The 19059-nt window shown below is 45.8% G+C and overlaps 1 protein-coding gene across 3 annotated transcripts in view; it reads left to right on the forward strand.

Annotated features, from left to right (window-relative positions):
• Positions 1-18677, forward strand: part of ASIC1 (acid sensing ion channel subunit 1) — a 30993-nt gene extending 12316 nt beyond the window's left edge. The window contains exons 1-10 of one of the 3 annotated variants that reach the window (XM_072654655.1): positions 8285-9029; positions 12999-13149; positions 13927-14054; positions 14386-14536; positions 15031-15087; positions 16068-16221; positions 16567-16658; positions 17198-17277; positions 17432-17536; positions 18264-18476. In XM_072654655.1, the coding sequence (XP_072510756.1) occupies positions 8382-9029; positions 12999-13149; positions 13927-14054; positions 14386-14536; positions 15031-15087; positions 16068-16221; positions 16567-16658; positions 17198-17277; positions 17432-17536; positions 18264-18368 (1671 nt within the window). In that variant the 5' untranslated portion in view covers positions 8285-8381 and the 3' untranslated portion in view covers positions 18369-18476. Of the gene's footprint in view, positions 1-8284; positions 9030-12998; positions 13150-13926; positions 14055-14385; positions 14537-15030; positions 15088-16067; positions 16222-16566; positions 16659-17197; positions 17278-17431; positions 17537-18263 lie in introns of those variants that run through there. The other 2 variants (XM_072654657.1, XM_072654656.1) reach the window with 2 other exon arrangements.
• The last annotated feature ends 382 nt before the right edge of the window (positions 18678-19059 follow it).

The raw sequence follows: 19059 nt of genomic DNA on the forward strand, positions 1-19059 counted from the left end.
TTTCTCATTTGGCCCTCACAACAACTTGGGAGGTAGATGGTATTATTACCCCCACTTTAGAGAAGAGAAAATTGAGACAAACAGCAGTGAAGTGACTTGCCAGAGCAAGGAAGTGTCTGAGACTGTATTTAAACTCAGGTCTTCCTGACTCACAGCCCAGTGTTCCATTCATTTCTACACCTCTCAAAGCTCCCAACTAGGAATGGATACCCGGGCTTCCTGGAGCTCTCCTGAAGCCTTTGCTCTAATTCAGCCAGAGGATGGAAGCTGCAGAATTCCAGATGTAATTCCCTGCTCCCCTGGTTTTGATGAGATGATTCATGGGCCCCAGGACACTTGGGTACCCCCTCTCTATCTGTGATCATCTCTGGCAGAAGCCGAGCAATCTTGGGAGAGTGGGTGAATAAAAAAAAGCCTCAGCAGAGATATCACGGGCTGGCCAAGGGGCAGGCAAGGTCAGGAGTAAGGTAAAGGGTCCAGTGGGACACTTTACCCTGCAAATGCCCCCAAATCTCATTGATATGATTCTCAACTTTCCGTTCCTAGTTCTCCCAAAGGTGAACTCAAAAGCCTAACTCCAAGTCCCCTAATTCTCTTGACCTCCTTTTCTTATAGCCTGGGTGATCAGTTGCCAGGGCAACAGGGTCTGTGCTCCTGCCTCCCAGGCTACCCTTACCCTGGGTGAGGGGCTTGGGCCTTGGGCAGAAAAGGGGCACGGAATGAGGGAAGGGGTCTTTTGGAGCAGCAGCTGCATGCTGATGCTGGAGGGAGGGGGTGTGGCAGGGGGAGCAGGAGCAGCTGCAGCCAGGGCCTCAGTGCCCAGCTGCACCTTATTTGTCCCTGGCACTGGGAGAAGCTGATGTGGATAGAATGCTGAACAACGAAGGAATGGAGGGGGGGGGCATCATAAATAAGTGCCCAGTTTGTACGGATGCCCTTCCCTTCCCCCCAGCTTCCACCCCCATCTACTGAAGCTGGGTTCAGAAACCTTTCACCAGAGGTATGGCAGGAGAGGAATAGGGACCCTTAATCTGGACCCTTGGACCAGAAAGGGACTGGCAGAAGGACAGAGAAGTAATTGTGAGGGAGAAGAGGTAGGGCAGGAAAAAAAAAAAAGATAAAGCATTCAGGCCAGTGAAGAATGAGGTGGGATAGCATAGCTCAGGGTTGGCTAAGGTTTAATGTAGTACTATGACCTATGGGGCAATCCCCACCCTTACCCCCACCATCTTTTATTATTAATTCCCCTTCCCTACACACCCCCACACCGACTGTGGAGGACCTTGCCCCAATCTTTCCCAATGCCCACTTCAAGAGCTCAAGCTGGGCATGTCTCAGGGTCTGGCCTTCAGTGGGGAATGCCTGACCTATGGGGCTCATGGCAGGGATCTGTTGCCCTCCAGTAGAACTGGACTGGGTGGAGGGAGACAGAGGAGAAGAAACAGAATTCCAAGCAGCTGCAGGACAGAAAAGCAAGTCCCTATCCAGAGCCCGGGCTGCAGATGAGGAGGAAGAATGCATGTGGCCATATTCATACATGCCTGCGGGTCAATCGGAGCAGTGGAACTTGCACCCCAGCTCCCCACAGAGACTGCCAGGAGAGCCTGAACTTCCCTGTCTGGAAAGGACAAGGGATCTGCCTTCGGGATCCTGAGCTATCCCTCACTGATGGGGGAGGAGGGAAGGTTTGGGGCCGAGGAGCAGTATTAGTGAGAAACAAGGAGATCCTGAGGACAGGATATTTTCCCCTTCTCTTTCTAGTTTCCGACTTCCCAGGCTGCAGTCAGCTAAGCGGCTGCTCTAAGCTAATTGATCGCCAGACTGTTGGCTAAAGTAATAGGGAATTGATATAAGTAACTAAGTGCCTCTGGGGGCAGAAGCCAGGAAACAGTTAGGGGGAGGAGCAGCTGTGGGACTTCAACCTCTCTTGCTGTCCTAGCCTGGATCCAGGGTTATTTATCCTTGAAGGACATGACTTATATGTTCAAACCTAAAGCTATGGACTAAGGATTTAGAGGGGTAAAAAGGGACAAAGCCTAATGGAGTGCCCAGGGATTTTCTACGTGTGGGTAGGGATCGCTACTAAGGCTCCTGAAATGACTCTCCTGAAAACACTCTCAATGTCTGTGACTCTGGGAGAGGAGAATTGAATGCTAAACATTAGACATAGAGATGGAGAAAACAGAGCTAAGGACCAAGTCCGTTCCAAGGGAAAGGATCTAAATCTTGAGAATGGGGATAGGTCTAAGTGGAGGGACCAAGGTGAAATAGCAGGAATGGCATCTGAATCTTGGGAATGAGAGGCTCAAACACCGAGTGATGTCAAGGTGCTTCATTTCACTTACCTCTCATTTTGCTCTATCACAATTCATCTCTTCAGTAAACCTCTATGGTATAGAATTCTTAGGACCCCTGAGCTCCCTGTACTCCTCCCTTTTTTCTCCCTAATATGAGCTGAGAATGGAATATATATGTATACATAAGTGTATGGTGTGTGTATATATATATATATATACACACATATGTGTGTATTACACATATGTGTATATGGTATGTGTGTGTGTATAAATTGAGGAAATGAGTCGTACTTCTTAAACCATTCCCTAGAAAGTAGTCTTAAACAAAGAAAAGGGAATCTGGGGAGTAACTTGTAGGATGGTGTGACTATGATAAGCCCTATTCATATGCTGGTGGTTTTTCAAGGGGACTCTTTCTTTGAGACTTAAACGCTTAAAAGGCATGATAACCAATCTATATATACATCTATATATATGTATACAAATACACCCATCTACATACATGCACATGTACATACATACACACACATATAAATAAAACAAATAGATCAAATGAGATAATATTTGTAAAACATTTAGAACAGTGCCTGGTGCAATGTGGTTATCTCTCTCCTGACTCTGGAGATTTTCCAGTTCCTTTGGGCCAGGACTCTCCCAGAAGTTGCCCTAAGCAATTGATAAGGTTGGGGAAAGTAATTTTAACACACATTGAATTCGGGGATGAGTAGAGAATGAAGCTGGGTGTTAGAATTCCTGGGTTCTATTCTCTGCTGCTAACTTCTCCCCCTCTGCTTTTCATGTCTTATCTCCCTCCTCTGTTCTCCAGTATTTCTTGCTCTGATCCCACCTACTTCCTAGCTGGATTCCTCTTGCGATATTCATTGCCAAGGTATAGCACCTTGCTCAGCTGCTGGAGCCACTGGCAGAAGGGAGAGGAGCCAGTAAGGAACACTCATCATTTTGTGCAGGGTGTGTGTCTATGCACATCTGGGCATCTCTGTAAAAAAAATGTGGGATGTAAATGTTGTGTTTAAATTCATGTCTTATGGCTAAGCCCTTCTACCCACTACTTGGCTCTTTTTCCCATATCGCAGATTCCCACTAAGTCTTCCAGTGCCTTATCATGGCAGGGAGGTGACCCTGGGTCTTTCAGAACCATGCCCACAGAACAGAAGGCCTGGCAGAGGATTCCAAGCTAGAAAGTCTGAGTATAGGCCTGGAAGACTATCATCGGAAGACCATCCTAGCTAAGTTCTAGGAGGTACATCAGTAGAAAGTCAGTCATCACCAAGTCCTGAAAATATATACCAAACTACATTCCATCTTTATCATTCTATAACATGCCAAAAATTGCCATGCCTTTTAAGCATTAAAGTCTCAAAGAAGGGTCTCCTTGAAAAACTACCAGGGTGTGAATAGGGCTCATCATTGTCACACCATTCCACAAGCTGCTCCCCAGATCCTCTTTGCTTTGTTTAAGGCTACTCTCTAGGGAATGGGTTAAGAAGTCTGACTCATTTCCTCAAGATCCATCAAGGCCTTTAAATGTAAATGTTTTCCAAACCATTGGTGTGTCCTTTCTGGGATGAGAAGGGAGCCTTGTAGCCAGAGAAATGTGGTACTTGATGAGGAACCATGCACCTATTCATATGACCTTAATATATTTTGACTGCCAAGGTATCAGATTTGGAAGCAATCTTGCCAAGTTAACAGTCATGTTGCTACTATCTGTAGCATCATCTGACCAGCACAGGGTTTTGTACAACTTTTTGATAATGACCAGGATGTGTGGATACACGTGTGCCCAATTCGAGGAGGGACTATGTGTATGCATGAACCTCTGCATGTATGACAAGGAAAGCTTGTGAGGGTGTATATAACTAGAGGAGAGTATATGAGTATACATAATTAGGGGAGAGTAAATGTGTGTGTCTGTGTGTGTCATTGGAAATATGTGTGTGTGTGTGTGTGTGTGTATACCTCTGTGCATAAAGAAGTATCATAGAATCTATAGCTGGAAGGGACCTTAGAGGCCCTAGTTCAACCATTTACTTTACAGACGGAAAATTGAGGTTCAGAGAGGTTAAATAACTTGCCTGATGTTACACAGGTTTATAAATGGTAGAAATGGAATTTGAACTGAGGTTTATTTGGATGAAATCTATGTCCCTATAGCGTCCATCCATTACAACATACCTCCATTCACAAATGTACACATAAACAATCTTTCAGTTATCTTTTCTGTCTCCGAAAGTGTGACTCCTTCTTCAGCACCATGCACAAAACTCTTTCTCTGTGTGTAATAATAGTAGCAGTAGAAATATGTATATGCATACTTCTATGTGTATAAATAAGTGTATGTACGTTTAAAGCAACTACACATTTGCATGTAACTTAGAGAATGTGCGACAAAGCATATGTAACTTGGTATGCTTGTGTGTGTGATTGTGAAGTTGTATGCAAGATTGCAGCTTAACGAAAGGAAGAATGTCCTAATGTAGGTATCTGATAACTTAGGTATCTGAAAATAGAATTAGGGTTGTGATTTCTCCAGTAGAAATCAGTAAGGGCTGAAAGACCCCTCTTCAGGAATTTTGTAAGGGAAATTAGTACATGGCACAGAATATTAAAGTAAAATGACCCTTAAATTCCCTTCTAATCCCAATTCTGTTGTATGGAAGCAGTTCCTGTAAAGAGAACTGCTTCACTTTAGACACTTCAAACATAGACTGCACTATTATAACTGTGTGTGATTGTAGGGGGTCTTGAGAAGGTGAAGAGCTCCTCTTTGTAACTGTGAGAAAGCAAGCATACGTCCATGGACTAATGTGTGTCAGTGGATACATATCCTGGACCCAGATCTTGCCTATATTTGATGCTTCAAAAACAGATAGATGGAAAGAAACAGATATTCAAAGGCAGGCAGCTCTGGAGAGAGAAGCTCTGGGTGGAGAGTCACATAGGGTGGCAAGACTCCCAGGCTTGGGAAGGGGATGGCAAGGAGTCTGTGATAAAGAGCATTATTAAAGTTCAATGTGTGTATTCGAGATTGCTTCTCTCTGCATGTACTATCAGTGTGTCTTTGTGTGTGCTCTGTGCATGGGTTTGTGGACATGTATTTGAGTGAGTGTGTGCAGCTGTCCCTTCATCAGTTGCTCATCCATCCAACCCCATGGTCCAACCTCAGAAGCCTGTATCACTGAAAAGCTAGGGGAAGATGAGAATTGCTGGTGAGCCCTGAAAAGTTCAAAGTTGTCGAGCCACAGAAGGTCAGAGCCACCCCTGGCAGAAGGAGATGGGGGTGGGTCTGGGAGGAAGGAATCCATTATAGGATGGAGAGGGCTACAAGAGAAAAAAGGGAGAAAAGGCAAAAATCAGGGTGGATGGTGGTAAAGGTTGCCTGATGGGTTCAATATTTCTATACTCTGTGTTCTCTGTGTGTGTGTGCTCTGTGAGTCTCTGCACACAGATGTTGGAGGGATGCAGGAAGAAGGCTATGTGTCTCTGGTTGGAAAAGAAAGATTGCCATGTACAGGGTGGAGTAAAAGTAAGAAGAAAGACAATGCCTGCATGCCCAAATGCAAGAGCATTTATTTTTAGTGATGTTTATGAAGATGTGTGTGTATATGTGTGTATACGTTTGTGTGTGTGTGTGTGTGTGTGTGTGTGTGTATACAAGAATCCAGCTTTCCCTCCTCCCCGGTATATGTATATTTACTTAACCCTGACTCATAACAATAAAATCCCAATGCCAAATTCCCCAAACTTCACTCTGTGTACCCAGTAGGTAGGAGTGAGTGGGGTGGGGCACAGTGCCCTCTCGTGACCACAGAGGACATAAGCATTTGCCCCCAGCTCTAGCTGGGTATTGGACTTTTGGTATGCACAGCACCAGAATCAGGAGTCTGGGAGACAAAAGGCAAAAGACTATATGGCTGCCCTCAAGGAGTTTATAGTCTAGCTGAGAAATCATCATACGCCCTGAAAATGACTAGAGAATCTCTGTACCATTCATCAATTGTATAATTCATAAATATGTTTGGCAAGAACCAGAATCCCTCAGTGGTGATGGTTTATAGAATATCTGAATGGGGTCTCTCTTCCCCCAGTAACTTCTTTCTCACTGTTTCTTTTTGTTTCTACTTCTGTAGCTCTTTGTACTTTTTGAGGTCTGCGATTCTCCATGTTTCTGTCTGTAGCTCCTTGTACATATCTTTCTAATTCTGTCTCCATGTGCCAATTTCTCTGTTTCTTTTGGCCTTTCTGTGTATCTCTCCACATCTCTGCATTTCTTGCTGCATCTCTGCTTTGATATTTTTGTTTTCTCCTGCATTATGTCCCCCCTTCTCAACAAAGAAACTAACTCTAAGAGGCTCACTTTGTCTATGATAGAACCCAGGCGTCCTGGATTCTAGCCACCATCCAGCACAGAGAATCCCTAGGAGTTTGGCTCCTATCCCTCCCAACCTCCCTAGCTTCCCTTCAACATCCTGGCAAAACTCTGAATGCAGCTGGAAGAAATAAAGGGTTACAAAGGAGAAGCAGAGGGAAGGAAAAAGCCTGTATTGGAGCTATGGTTTAAGCAACAGGACTACTCCTCAGGCAGAACAGACCTGGGGTGGGGGAGAGGATTCTTCTAGCATCTGCCTGTTCTCAGCTTGACACAGCAAAACAAGAGTTAACTCTATTTGTCTTTCTCTCCGCCCCTACCCCTCCATCACTGTCCCAGCAAAGGAGACTAGGTTGGGCAGCTCAAGTTCTTCCCCACTGGGCTGAAGTAATCAGAGTCCCCCGAGGGACTGGGGGACCAGGAAGTCTATGAGAGCTGATTGGACCTAAGAGCCCCCCCAGAAGGGGAGAGCTGGATATGTTGGCCTAGGGGCCTGAGAGAAGGAATGCTTGAAGGACTAAAGACACAAGAGAATGAGAAAAGGGCTAAAGGATGGGACAGGAAGCCAGCAAACATGAGCCCTGAGTAGAACTCAGCCTTCAGTCTCAAATCACCCAGCCTGACCTTGGCCCCACAGTTTAGGATAAGATTTCTAGAACTGATGTCTGAAAGACAGTAGGAGAGTGACAGTGGGGGAGGGGGTTGGGAGGTGTTGAGGGGGAGAAGATGGTGCAGGCAAAGAGGTGGAAGAGCAGCCAGGAAGCTTTTTAGGTGATTGAGGGGGTTCTACCCCCACCTCCACCCACCATAATGCCGGGAAATATCTAGCTACAAATGAGTCTGTGGTCACTGAAAGACTTGTGCTAATGGATCTTTGGGCTGCCCTAAAAGCCACAGAGGGAAAGGGAAAGCGGGGGAAGGGGGGGAGGCATCAGTTGGATTTATTGTAGGATGGATGAGGAGAGGAGTAAGAGTCCAATAGAAGGGACTAGAAAAATAGGAGGGGAGTTATAGGGAGAGGTTAGTTAAGTGCTGTGATTTAGAAAGAACTGGAGACCATAGGCTCAGAGGACGGACTAGGTCAGGATGAGATCCAGAAAATGATTATTATGGGTTTGGAGAGTGATTTAAATCAGAACCTGGGGTGTAGGTATTTGTGGGGGGGAGGGGAAGGGGAAGAGGGATTTGCTGAGTCAGTTACTGTGGCTAGATCAAAGATACAAGTGATTATTGGACCAGGACCCTCTGTATTTCATGGGGGAGGTAGAAACAAGGAGCACTGGTCATTCGTTTAAGCAATTGGAATCCTCCAGGATTCTTTGTCTGTGCGGGTGGGTGGATGGGAGTTGTGAGTGGCCTTCTCATAGCCAGTTCCTCATCCCTTAGCTGAAGGTGGTAGGCTCCACTCCTCACTACCTCCCTCTTCTTATAGGCCATCAATTATTCAGCAGCATAGATGACTGAACGGCTCTGCCTCTTCCCCGGCTCCGCCCCCAAGTTCCCTCCCTCTTCTCCCTCTATGTTTCTCACTAAGGGCTCAGGCACAGACAGCTGGACTGCTTGGAGGCACGACTGGCTGGCATTGCCCCTAGTCCAGGCCTGGGCATCTTACCCACTTTTCTTCTTGCTCCTCCCCTTTCCTCTTTCCATCCTTTCAGTCCCGGGGACATCATCCCTCCCTTGATCTCCCCAAGATGCCCATCCAAATTTTCTGTTCTCTGTCCTTCTCCTCGGGTGAGGACCCGGGGACTATAAGAGACAGCTGGGGCTCCAACCAACAGCAGAAAGAGGGATCTGAATCTGAGTCAGAAGAGGAGGAAGAGGAAGAGGAGAAAGAGGCAAAGGAGGAAGAGGAAGACTTAGCTATGGACTTGGTGGCCTTTGCCAACAGTTGTACCCTCCATGGTGCCAGCCATGTTTTTGTGTCAGGAGGCTTAGGGCCACGCCAGGCGTTATGGGCTGCGGCCTTTGCCCTGGCACTGGGCACCTTTTTGTACCAGGTAGGAGATCGGGTGACCTATTACCGAAGCTACCCACATGTGACATTGCTGGATGAGGTTTCCACTTCTGAGCTGGCCTTTCCAGCAGTTACCTTTTGCAACACCAATGCTGTGCGGTTATCCCAGCTCAGCTATCCTGACCTGCTCTACCTGGCCCCACTGCTCGGGCTGGAGGATGGGGAAGACCCTGGTGTGCCCCTTGCTCCACCAGGCCCTGATGCCTTCTCTGGGGAGCCGTTCAACTTGCACCGTTTCTACAATCGCTCCTGCCACCGGCTGGAGGACATGCTGCTCTACTGCTCCTATCGAGGGGGCCCCTGTGGCCCCCACAACTTTTCTGTGGTGAGTCAGGGTCATCCCCCTTCATCCCCAACAACCCAGAGAGCATGGGGCCTGCCTTCCCATTACCTCCAGGGGCATGAGCATCATCCCAATGGCTTCTACTCCAAGTGGCATCTGATCTGTGTCCTACGAAATTCCCCTCCACAATGCCCTTCCCCTAAGAGAGGGGTTGGTTCCTGTAAAAAGACCTTTGCAAGCTTTACCCTTGCCTCCAGTCCATCTCTAGATGATAGATCTGTTTCAGGGCCTTTGGGACAGGGCTTGAAAGTGGGAATCTGAGAAGGGAAAGAAAGAAAGAAAGAAAGAGAGGATTTGAGGTTAGGATCCTCTGAGGTTTGGTCCATATCCAGGAATCTGGTGGACAGAGGGACAAAAGAGAAGAGGAATCAGGAGCTTCTGCCAGGGTCTATTACAAGGTAGAGGTGGGGAGAGGGAGTGGGCAGACAATTAATTGCTTCCCTCTTTCATGGCATCAAGACCAGAGACAAAGGCTTCCTGGGCATTAATGGCCCATACAGAGATATATTCTTCTCTAGTGCTTTTCTAAAGTTCTGTCTTCTATCCCCGCCATGTTGTGTGTGTGTGTGTGTGTGTGTGTATGTGTGTGTGTGTGTTTGTGTGTGTATGTATTACTGCATCTCACAAGGTCAAGACTATATGTGACCAGTAATGGGATATGATCTTCCCATGGCTGGCTTCCCTCCATCTTCAACTATTCTGAATCCTTGGGGAAAGGGTTGCTAGTACTAGGTACTGGGAATCATTCGGGTTCCTGGGGTTCCACTCTCAGAAGGAATCCCAGCCCCAATCTTGCTTAAGAGTTCCAGAGTCTGTACAGTTGGTGTGGTCAGAGGTCACCATGACACCTGTCCTCTCTCCAAGACACCAATTATTTGACTTCTCAAAACATTTTCTGTTCCCTTTCTCTAAAGTCTAGGTTCTAAATCTTGGCAGGAGAAATAGGGGGATGGACAGACTATGTCTCATCAGAAAGAATGGAGACCTGGTAGAAGTATAGCCATTGTGCTCCCAAGCCCATAAGAATAAACAAAAGATCCTACAGAAATAGATACATCAGGAGTAGAGAAGAGAGGATTTAGGGAGAAGGGTTATGTCAGTGCCCAGGGATAAGCTGGCACTTCTCATCTGGAACCACCAGGTGGCAATAGTATCTCATAGCATGATGGGCTAAAATTCATTCCCCCTTTTCCCCACCCCCCACCCTCACTTAGTCCCTTTATTTCCCCAACTAGTGATAGATATTGAATCTTTTGCTTCCTGAAAATCCTCCATAGGACACGTTAGATATTCAAATACTGAATAAACAAATTAATGAAAAATTAGTAAATGAGACACTTTTACCAGAATCATAAAATAATAAAAAGGAAAACATTCTTAGAAATCACCTAATTCTTATTTTTTATTTTAAAAATTATTAATGCCTTTTGTCTTCATATCAGATTTTTTCTCATTGCTCTTTCTGGAATGAATGCTCCCTTGTCACAAAGGAAAACAATTAAGCAGAAATATAGAATACAGATACTGTCTGGTACAGAGACTGTATACAATATTCTGTCCTGGTAGTCCTGTCCATTGTAAGGAAGGAGGTATGTTTCATTATCTCTTCTCTGGGAACTTTGCTGGTTTTCCACTACTGAGAGTTCAACTTCTTTTTAGCAATCTTTACATGATTATAGTTGTTATATACATTAATCTCTTGGTTCTGTTGTTTTTTTTTTGTTTTGTTTTGTTTTTTACTACTTCAGTCCATATAGATCTCCACATTTCTCTGACTTCTTCATAGTTGTCACAGGAACATTATTTTACATACATATGCCATGGTTTTTTTTCAGGCATTTCCCGATTGATGGACAACTCCTTTGTTGCTACCACAAAGAATGCTCATATGAATGTTTTGGTATATACGGGACCTTAATTTCTATCTTTGACTTCCTTGCCCTTTTCCTGTCCCTCTCCAGTTCTGTAGATGAAGAAATTGGAGCCTAGGGAGGAGAAGTGTCATATTCAAGGTCACACAAGTAAATGACAGAACTAAGAGTTGAACCCAGGTCTTTTGACCCCAAATCTGTTGCTTTCTCTAGGATACCACAATACCTTAGCAATACCTAATGATCTTCCTGACGGAGGGGTCTGACTCTATTCAAGAAGACTTCAGATTACTACCACACTCCTCTGGGTCTGGTTGGCAAGTCATTGGGCTTTGATTTGGGATTAAGACAGAAGAATTTAAGAGTCTCAGATCCTATGGTTATGCTAGCTGGACTTAATCCACAAAATGAGGGAAAAGAGTATTTTTCCTGGTTGTGGGGAAGGTCAGCAGGTGTGTCCTAAGGATCTCTAGATTCTGGGACCCTGGACTCTTCTGAGGGTGGGGATTAGGAATCAGCAAAGAAATGGTGTTTTTCTTCCTCATTTCTGACTCTACCATACTCATTTCTCTTTTTCTCCTAAGCTCTCTCTTTACGTGGGGTTTTTAATTTGAGGTCTATGAACTTTAAATAAAAATGTAATTTGGTGGCAGTTTTTTAAAGTATTAATTGGTTTCTTTTGTAATCCTGTGTATTTTGTTTTATGCATTTAAAAACATTATTCTGAGGAGTCCATAGGCTTCACTCAGTTGGCAAAGTAGCAGATCATACACACACACACACTTTAATTACCCTTGAGTTATAGTAATTTTATAATATTCTTTGGGACTCTACACTATTCAAGGGTAACAGTACCCTGGTTATAACCACACACCCTTAGATTGTGGAAAACTGTTATTCTTAATTAGTTCTGTGGGAACATTGGTTTAATAATTATGGACATTTATAAGGTGCTTAAAGTTTGTAAAATATTTTCCATATATTATCCCATTTGATCCTCACAACAACCTCGTGAGGTAAGTACTAGGGGTATTATTATCCCCCTTTTATAGATGAAGAAACTGGAACACAGGGAGATTGTGATTTGCCCATGGTCACATAGCTGGTAAATGTCAGAGGTAGGATTTGAACCAAGTTCATTAGAGCTCAAATCCAATGATACTCCATCCAGTACTCTATCCACCAGACCATGCTTCTTTTCTCCTAAGAGGATCCTGAGAAGATCAAAAGGCATGAGAAGTGGGGGCCATGGAATAAACACTATAGGTCAAGGGCCTTTCTGTCTGTGAGCAGAGAGTTCTTCCGGGCCCTCTGTGGAAATGACTTCTCAAGTGTTCCTTGGTTAGTGGTACTTAGTACCCCAGGAGGTAGCCAGGAAGGGCTGAGGTACCAGTTATCAAAAGGTATTCAGGTAAACCTAGCCCAAGCCCAGCATATTGATTTTGTTTCTGTCCTTACCTTTTTCTGTAATGAGAGAAGCATAAGGAACAAGGGGAGTTCCTCAGGAGAGATAGAGCATGGGATGGCTAAAGTGACCTTTCTCCACTTTGGGGTTCAAGGATTTGGGCCAAAGGCATTGATAGTCTTGGTTATCATTAGGTTGTGGCTGGCATATTGACACAGGATCTGGTGAGTGTGCTTACTGATTGGGCTCCTAGTGCCCAAGGGGCAGAAATGGGCATGACAGTATGGGGAGGGATTAGGTGATAAACTTGGTTTGTGCTATAACTGATAATGAGATAAATTGATTAAGGTTATGGGAGAGGAGAGGAACGTTGGTTATTGGCCAAGAGATACAGGGTGGTGGATCTATGGGGGAGGGACATGAAGGACTGGGACTTGAAGGGGGCCCTATTCCAGAGGGAATGGCACTGTCACATTGAGGGGCAGGGGATATTTTGTGCTGTGTGGCAGGAGGGTTTGGGATCTAGGTAGGCAGGCTAGTTCCAGAAGGATAAAATAGTTCTAGGGGTCAGGAGTCTGGGCAAATCAAGGGTAATTTGCCTTAGTACTGGGGGACAAGAAGGTTCTAGAGGGGAAGGGGCTCAGGCTCAGGTTTTGTCTCTCTGCCTCCCACCAGGTCTTTACACGCTATGGAAAATGCTACACATTCAACGCAGGCCAGGATGGGAGGCCACTGCTCAAGACTATGAAGGGTGGGACAGGCAACGGGCTAGAGATAATGCTGGACATCCAACAGGATGAGTACCTGCCAGTCTGGGGAGAGACGGGTATGGGCACTTAACTGCCACTGCCATCACTACTCAGGGTGCCATCTTCCCAGCCATCCTTCATCATAGCACTTACTCCCCAAAACCTAAGCCCTGAACATTGTGCCTTCCCCAGGTCATAGCCCCAAGTGCTCATCTCCCAAGTTCCCCGTCTCTGTTGGGACTATAGCATCCAGAGTAGAGAACTTCCTTTTCACTTTGTATATCTTTCTGTATCTTTGTTTCTTTGACATCCAGTGTCTGTCTGCCTGCCTATCTGTCCTTTCTTTCCTTGCTCTCCATCCTGGCTCAGTTCCTCTCCAAGGTAACCAGCCATCATTTTCTATCAGAAACCGCCACTCAGCTCTATAAATAACTCCATCTTCTCTCAGGCTGCCTGCCATATGCTCTCAGGGGCCTTGGGACAGATAGGAGGGAGGGAGAGAGAGCAAGAGAAAGGAAGAGGTGGGGAAAAAAGAGATGGAGAGAAAAAAAGAAAAAGATGAAGAGAGAGAGAATTATAGATGAGTAAAAGCAGATGAGAATGCTGAGTAGGGATCTTTTTAGACCTAATGGATCTTTGGCTTCAGGAGAAACTTGGGGATCTTAACCCTCACTCCTTTCAAGTAGCCACATTTTCCCTCCACCTCTCTTCCCTTAAAAGCATTCTAGCCTCAATACTCCCAATCATCTATAATGATTTCCAGGATACAGAAAGGTGGGGGCAAACTATGTCAGAAAATCATGTCAGAAGAACCCTTCCTTTTGTAAGCATGTTTCCTGACATTACTGTTACAGATGAAACTTCCTTCGAGGCTGGGATCAAGGTGCAGATCCACAGTCAGGATGAGCCGCCTTTCATTGACCAGCTAGGCTTTGGTGTGGCTCCTGGGTTCCAGACCTTTGTGGCTTGCCAGGAGCAACGGGTAAGCCATACATTAGAAAACAGTCTACTGATTGGGATCTAGAACCTGGAAAGGAATTAGAACTGGAAACTGGGGAAAGAATAGAAGTCAGGTTGGAGGAAGGAACCAAGTAAAGGAGACCAAGGGGATGAATTGGGGCCAAGCATTTAGAACGGAAGCTAGTCAATCAGGCCATGCAAAATTAGTAAAGAAACATCTAGGGTTTAGGGAGTTTACCAAAGGGAGGAAAAATACTTGATTTCTGAATCCCCATCATCATTAGTTAGGGGGCCTTTGAGGTGATTTTCCCCTCTACCCTCCATTAGCCCTGGTTTCTCCATTTTCCCTACAGCTCATCTACCTGCCTCCACCCTGGGGTACTTGTAAAGCTGTTACCATGGACTCAGATTTCTTCGACTCGTACAGCATCACAGCCTGTCGAATTGACTGTGAAACGCGTTATCTAGTGGAGAACTGCAACTGCCGTATGGTGCACATGCCAGGTCTGCCCCTAGCCCCAATTTCTTCTTCTCACACCCACTGAATGCACCTAGAAGGATCTGAAGGTTTTCCCCCCTGGCTGACTGCCTCATAGCTTCTTCTCCAACTACTTCCTGAAGGCCCCAGCTGTCCTCTGGCCCTTACATTCTCTATAGTTCCTTATAGTCTTCTCCCCAATTGCTCCTGCACATAACTCCTCAATATTCTCCATTCAATAGTACACACATTCACCAAACATATATGACTAATATGTGCTTTCCCCCACTTCCTGAACTCTGTGGTGTATAATTCCTTCCCCAATAATCTCCATTGCAGACTTACAGAGGTACCATATGGCTCTTCCCCTCCCCTTCCCTCTCCATTTCTAGATCTATCTCCATTTCCATTTGACTATCCTCTTGCACCCTTTCACTTGAGATTGTGTAGGAAGGGTCTCCTGTCATCTACCTCTCACTTATTCTTTCTTCTCCTCACCCCTCAATTCTCTCCTTTGTAGGTGATGCCCCATACTGCACACCTGAACAATATAAGGAGTGTGCAGATCCTGCTCTGGGTGAGCTTACCCCTCCACTGTTAAGAACTATAGTTCTGTTCTCCCCTCCCCTAATCACCCTTTCTTTCAAATCCTTCATCCTCCAACAATCACCTAGGAGAGGTCTTGGACCTCCACTGAAGTCCCAAAGGAAAAATATCTTAAAAAGAAAATGGGGGAGTAAGAATTATTTGAAGGCAAAACTAATTTCAGGCCCACTTGCCTCCAAATATCTCCCTACTAAGTTCTACCATTCCTCTTCTTTCTGGCTTGAAATCTTAAACATTAGGGTCATGAAGAGTTAGAAAATAAATTTAAGACCTCTGTGAAAATGCATCTGTGTTAAGTTGGGAGAGCCCCTTTCCACTTTTTTACTCTCTCCTATTAGAAGGTGAATGTGCACTTACAAAAGTAGTCAGCGGACAGACTGGGCACTATGGGCATAAGACCTAAGACTGGTAAATATGGATATATTAGGATGGAAGGATAGGACAGAGAGTTGAACTAGGGAAGACAGGTTTAGAATTAGGGTGATAGAGAAGGGGAGGAGACATGAGGGGTAGGGGATGATGAGGGACTAAAGACAAAAATTGCTCCAATCATAGTTTTGCTGAGCCCCTTCCCCGAGAGGGAGAGAGAGAGAGAGAGAGAGAGAGAGAGAGAGAGAGAGAGAGAGAGAGAGAGAGAGAGAGAGAGAGAGAGAGATGGAGAGAGACAGAGAGACCGAGACAGAGAGAGAGAGAGAGAGAGAGAGACAGAGAGACAGAGACAGAGAGACACAGAGAGAGAGAGACAGAGAGACAGAGAGAGACAGAGAGACAGACAGACAGAGACAGAGAGAGAGACAGAGACAGAGACAGAGACAGAGACAAAGAACAAATAGCTTATGCATCTTTTTGTTTGAGGGACAGTGGGGAAAACACAGTTCCTAGAATGGGGTCAGTGGTCTCCAGTGCCCTGGCTCACTCCACTTCCTCCTGTCCCCTGGACCCCTATCCCAGATTTCCTGGTGGAGAAGGACCAGGATTACTGTGTGTGTGAAATGCCTTGTAACCTGACTCGCTATGGGAAGGAGCTGTCCATGGTCAAGATTCCCAGCAAAGCCTCAGCCAAGTATCTGGCCAAAAAGTTCAACAAGTCGGAGCAGTACATTGGGTGAGAGTCTTGGCTGGGGCTAGAGCTGGGCCTGAGAGATGGGTGTAGGGTGTGAAGATAGACCAGTGTGTGCCTAATGTGGCTGCGCCAACACTAGACAGAATGGGGCTTCTTTGGAGAATGGAGCTGAAATATCAGATCTTTCTATCTGCTGCTATAGGAAGAGGCTGAGCACACACAGGGATGGTCAGAGAAGTCATATGAGAGTTGGGAAGCTGAAAAATTGAAATGATGTGGAGTGAGGGCCAGGTTAAAAAGAACAAGAAAACAGGAAGAATATCATCCATACTAATTCTTCACTTCCTTTTCCCTGTCCCTCTTTTTCCTCCACTTTCTCCACTGCAGGGAGAACATCCTGGTGCTGGACATCTTTTTTGAAGTCTTGAACTATGAGACCATTGAACAAAAAAAAGCCTATGAGATTGCAGGACTCCTTGGTGAGCTAGTGGGGAAATTGCCACCTGGTCTGTTACCCAAGGCTAATTTAATTCCCTAGTCCTTAAGCAGGGAGTTCAAACCAATTCCATTCTCTTGTCCATCCTCACTGGCCTCTCCTGGACCTCAGTGACATCTCCCTGTCCCTATTGATTAAGCTACTTTCACAAGTAGTTCTAACCTTTATTCCCCTAACATATTGGGTAGAATGTAGATTGTTGGTTATCGTGAGTAGAGTAAGGGCAAGCTGTTGTTATCATGAGGTGAAACAGGTGTTACCTATGCGCTTTTTTGCTGGGGCAGATACACTAAAAGTTGACTTGAATATTATTTTGAACTTGCATGCACTTAATTGCCAGCCTCTCTCCCAACTCCAGCAAAGTATGTCTGATACCACTGACCCTTTCCTAACTCCACGGACCCCTCTCCAATTCCACTGATAGCCTCCTGATTCAATCCACTCTGCCCAACTCCAGTAACCCTATGCCTTATCCCACTGCTTTGCCATGGACTCTGTGGGCCTGGTGGCCTCCCTATTTAGGTGACATTGGGGGTCAGATGGGATTGTTCATTGGCGCAAGCATCCTGACTGTTCTGGAGCTCTTCGACTATGCTTATGAGGTGAGAAGGGAGCAAACAGATGGCAGCGAGATGGGCATGGGGATGCTAGAGACTGGGAGGGGGACTTGTTAGAAGAGGATGTGTTTGGGGATCCAAATTGGGTAGTGCTAGCTAGACCCCCATCCCCACTGCAGGTCTTCTCTCTTCCATCCAGGTGATTAAGCACAAGCTGTGCCGTCGGGGCAGGTGCCAGAAGGAGTCTAAAAGGAACAGTGCAGACAAGGGTGTAGCCCTCAGCCTGGATGATGTCAAGCGACATGTAAGAGACCCTGAATAAGATGCTCTCTCTTCTCCTTTCCCACATTAATACACACCAAAAACCTCCTCTATTCTCTTTCCTTCTCTCATTCCCCACTGGTCTCACTGGAATCCCAACGTTATCTATCTACGCTTCCCTCTAAGTGACCCTAAAGATAATACTCTCCCCAATGTTTCCCTAAAATTATTCCCTGCTTTGACTCTTCAACAGTGCATAAACATTTTTTAAGCACTTACTATATGCAAGGCACTGTAGGTGTTGGGGATACAGAGACAAAAGTTAAAAATAAATTCTGCCCTCAAAGACCTTATACCTACCTTGAAGGTCAAAAGACCTCAAAGACCTGGGTTTGTAGAATTAAACAGAAGGGGCAGATACCAGGAAGATCATCTCAGGGACTACTGTAATAATCTAGGAATAAGGCAGTATTAATTAATCATTCTAGAAATTATTAATCTAGGAACAATCTAGGAATAACAGTTATGACAGGGATAGTGGCAATAGAAATATATGTTAGAGCAAAAAAAAACATTTTGAAAAAAGGATCAATAAGATTCAGTCATTTGAGTGGATATTGAAGGTGAAGGACAGGGAAGTAAAAAAAATTACTCCTAGTCTTCCTTTGCCATGATTCTTCATCAACCAAAGTCCAATATATTTTTCACCCTGACTCCCTTTGTTTGCTTTTCTAGTGATTCTTTCCCTGCTCTTTCTCCCCCCTCCCCAGAACCCCTGTGAGAGCCTCCGGGGCCATCCTGCTGGGATGACATATGCCGCCAACATCCTACCTCACCATCCGACCCGAGGCACCTTTGAGGACTTTACCTGCTGAGCCCTGCCAGCCGTCATACCAAAGGCCTGGGAGGGAAGAGGAGGGCAAGGAAAACCTGGGAGATCAAGCTGCTCACCTGCCCTGGGGCTTATCACTGCCCCTCCCACTTCAAGGGCAGCTCCCAACTCCCTTCAAAGTCCTTCCCTCCTAGAACTGGTGGAAGGGGGTTCTGAGTCCAGTGCCCTTCTCTACTCCCTTGCCCTCCATGTCCATACATTTTTATTTTTAACAAAACAAATAACAACAGAAATAAACTACAAAGAGAAAGGGCAAGGGACCCCAGGCTGTCCCTCTATGCCCTGTGCTGCCTCCCCCTGCTCCTAGCCTGACCTATGTCTGTTTGAACATCCATTCTCATCCTGCTTTCACCATTCACTGAAGCTCTTCCAGCAGGGACGACATGAGTGGAAAGACTCCATAGGGGTCTTGAACTGGGCCCCAGACACAGAATGTACCTTAGGAGGGAGGGCTAATGGGGGAGGAGGGCTTCCCTAGCCTTAAGAGACCCTTTCAGTAGTGTCCCTACCCTCCAGTTTTAAATCACAAGGGCAGGAACTGAGGCCCCTGGCCCTCTCTCCCTTACACTTATTGGGTGCCCTTCAGAGGTCAAGGAATAGATGGTGTTCCCTGAGGGACTTGGGACAGGATGAGGCACAGGTTTCATGCCAACATTGGTCCTGGTCCTACCCCA

The sequence above is a fragment of the Notamacropus eugenii genome, chromosome 3 (assembly GCF_028372415.1).
Source record: "Notamacropus eugenii isolate mMacEug1 chromosome 3, mMacEug1.pri_v2, whole genome shotgun sequence".
NCBI lineage: Eukaryota > Metazoa > Chordata > Mammalia > Diprotodontia > Macropodidae > Notamacropus > Notamacropus eugenii.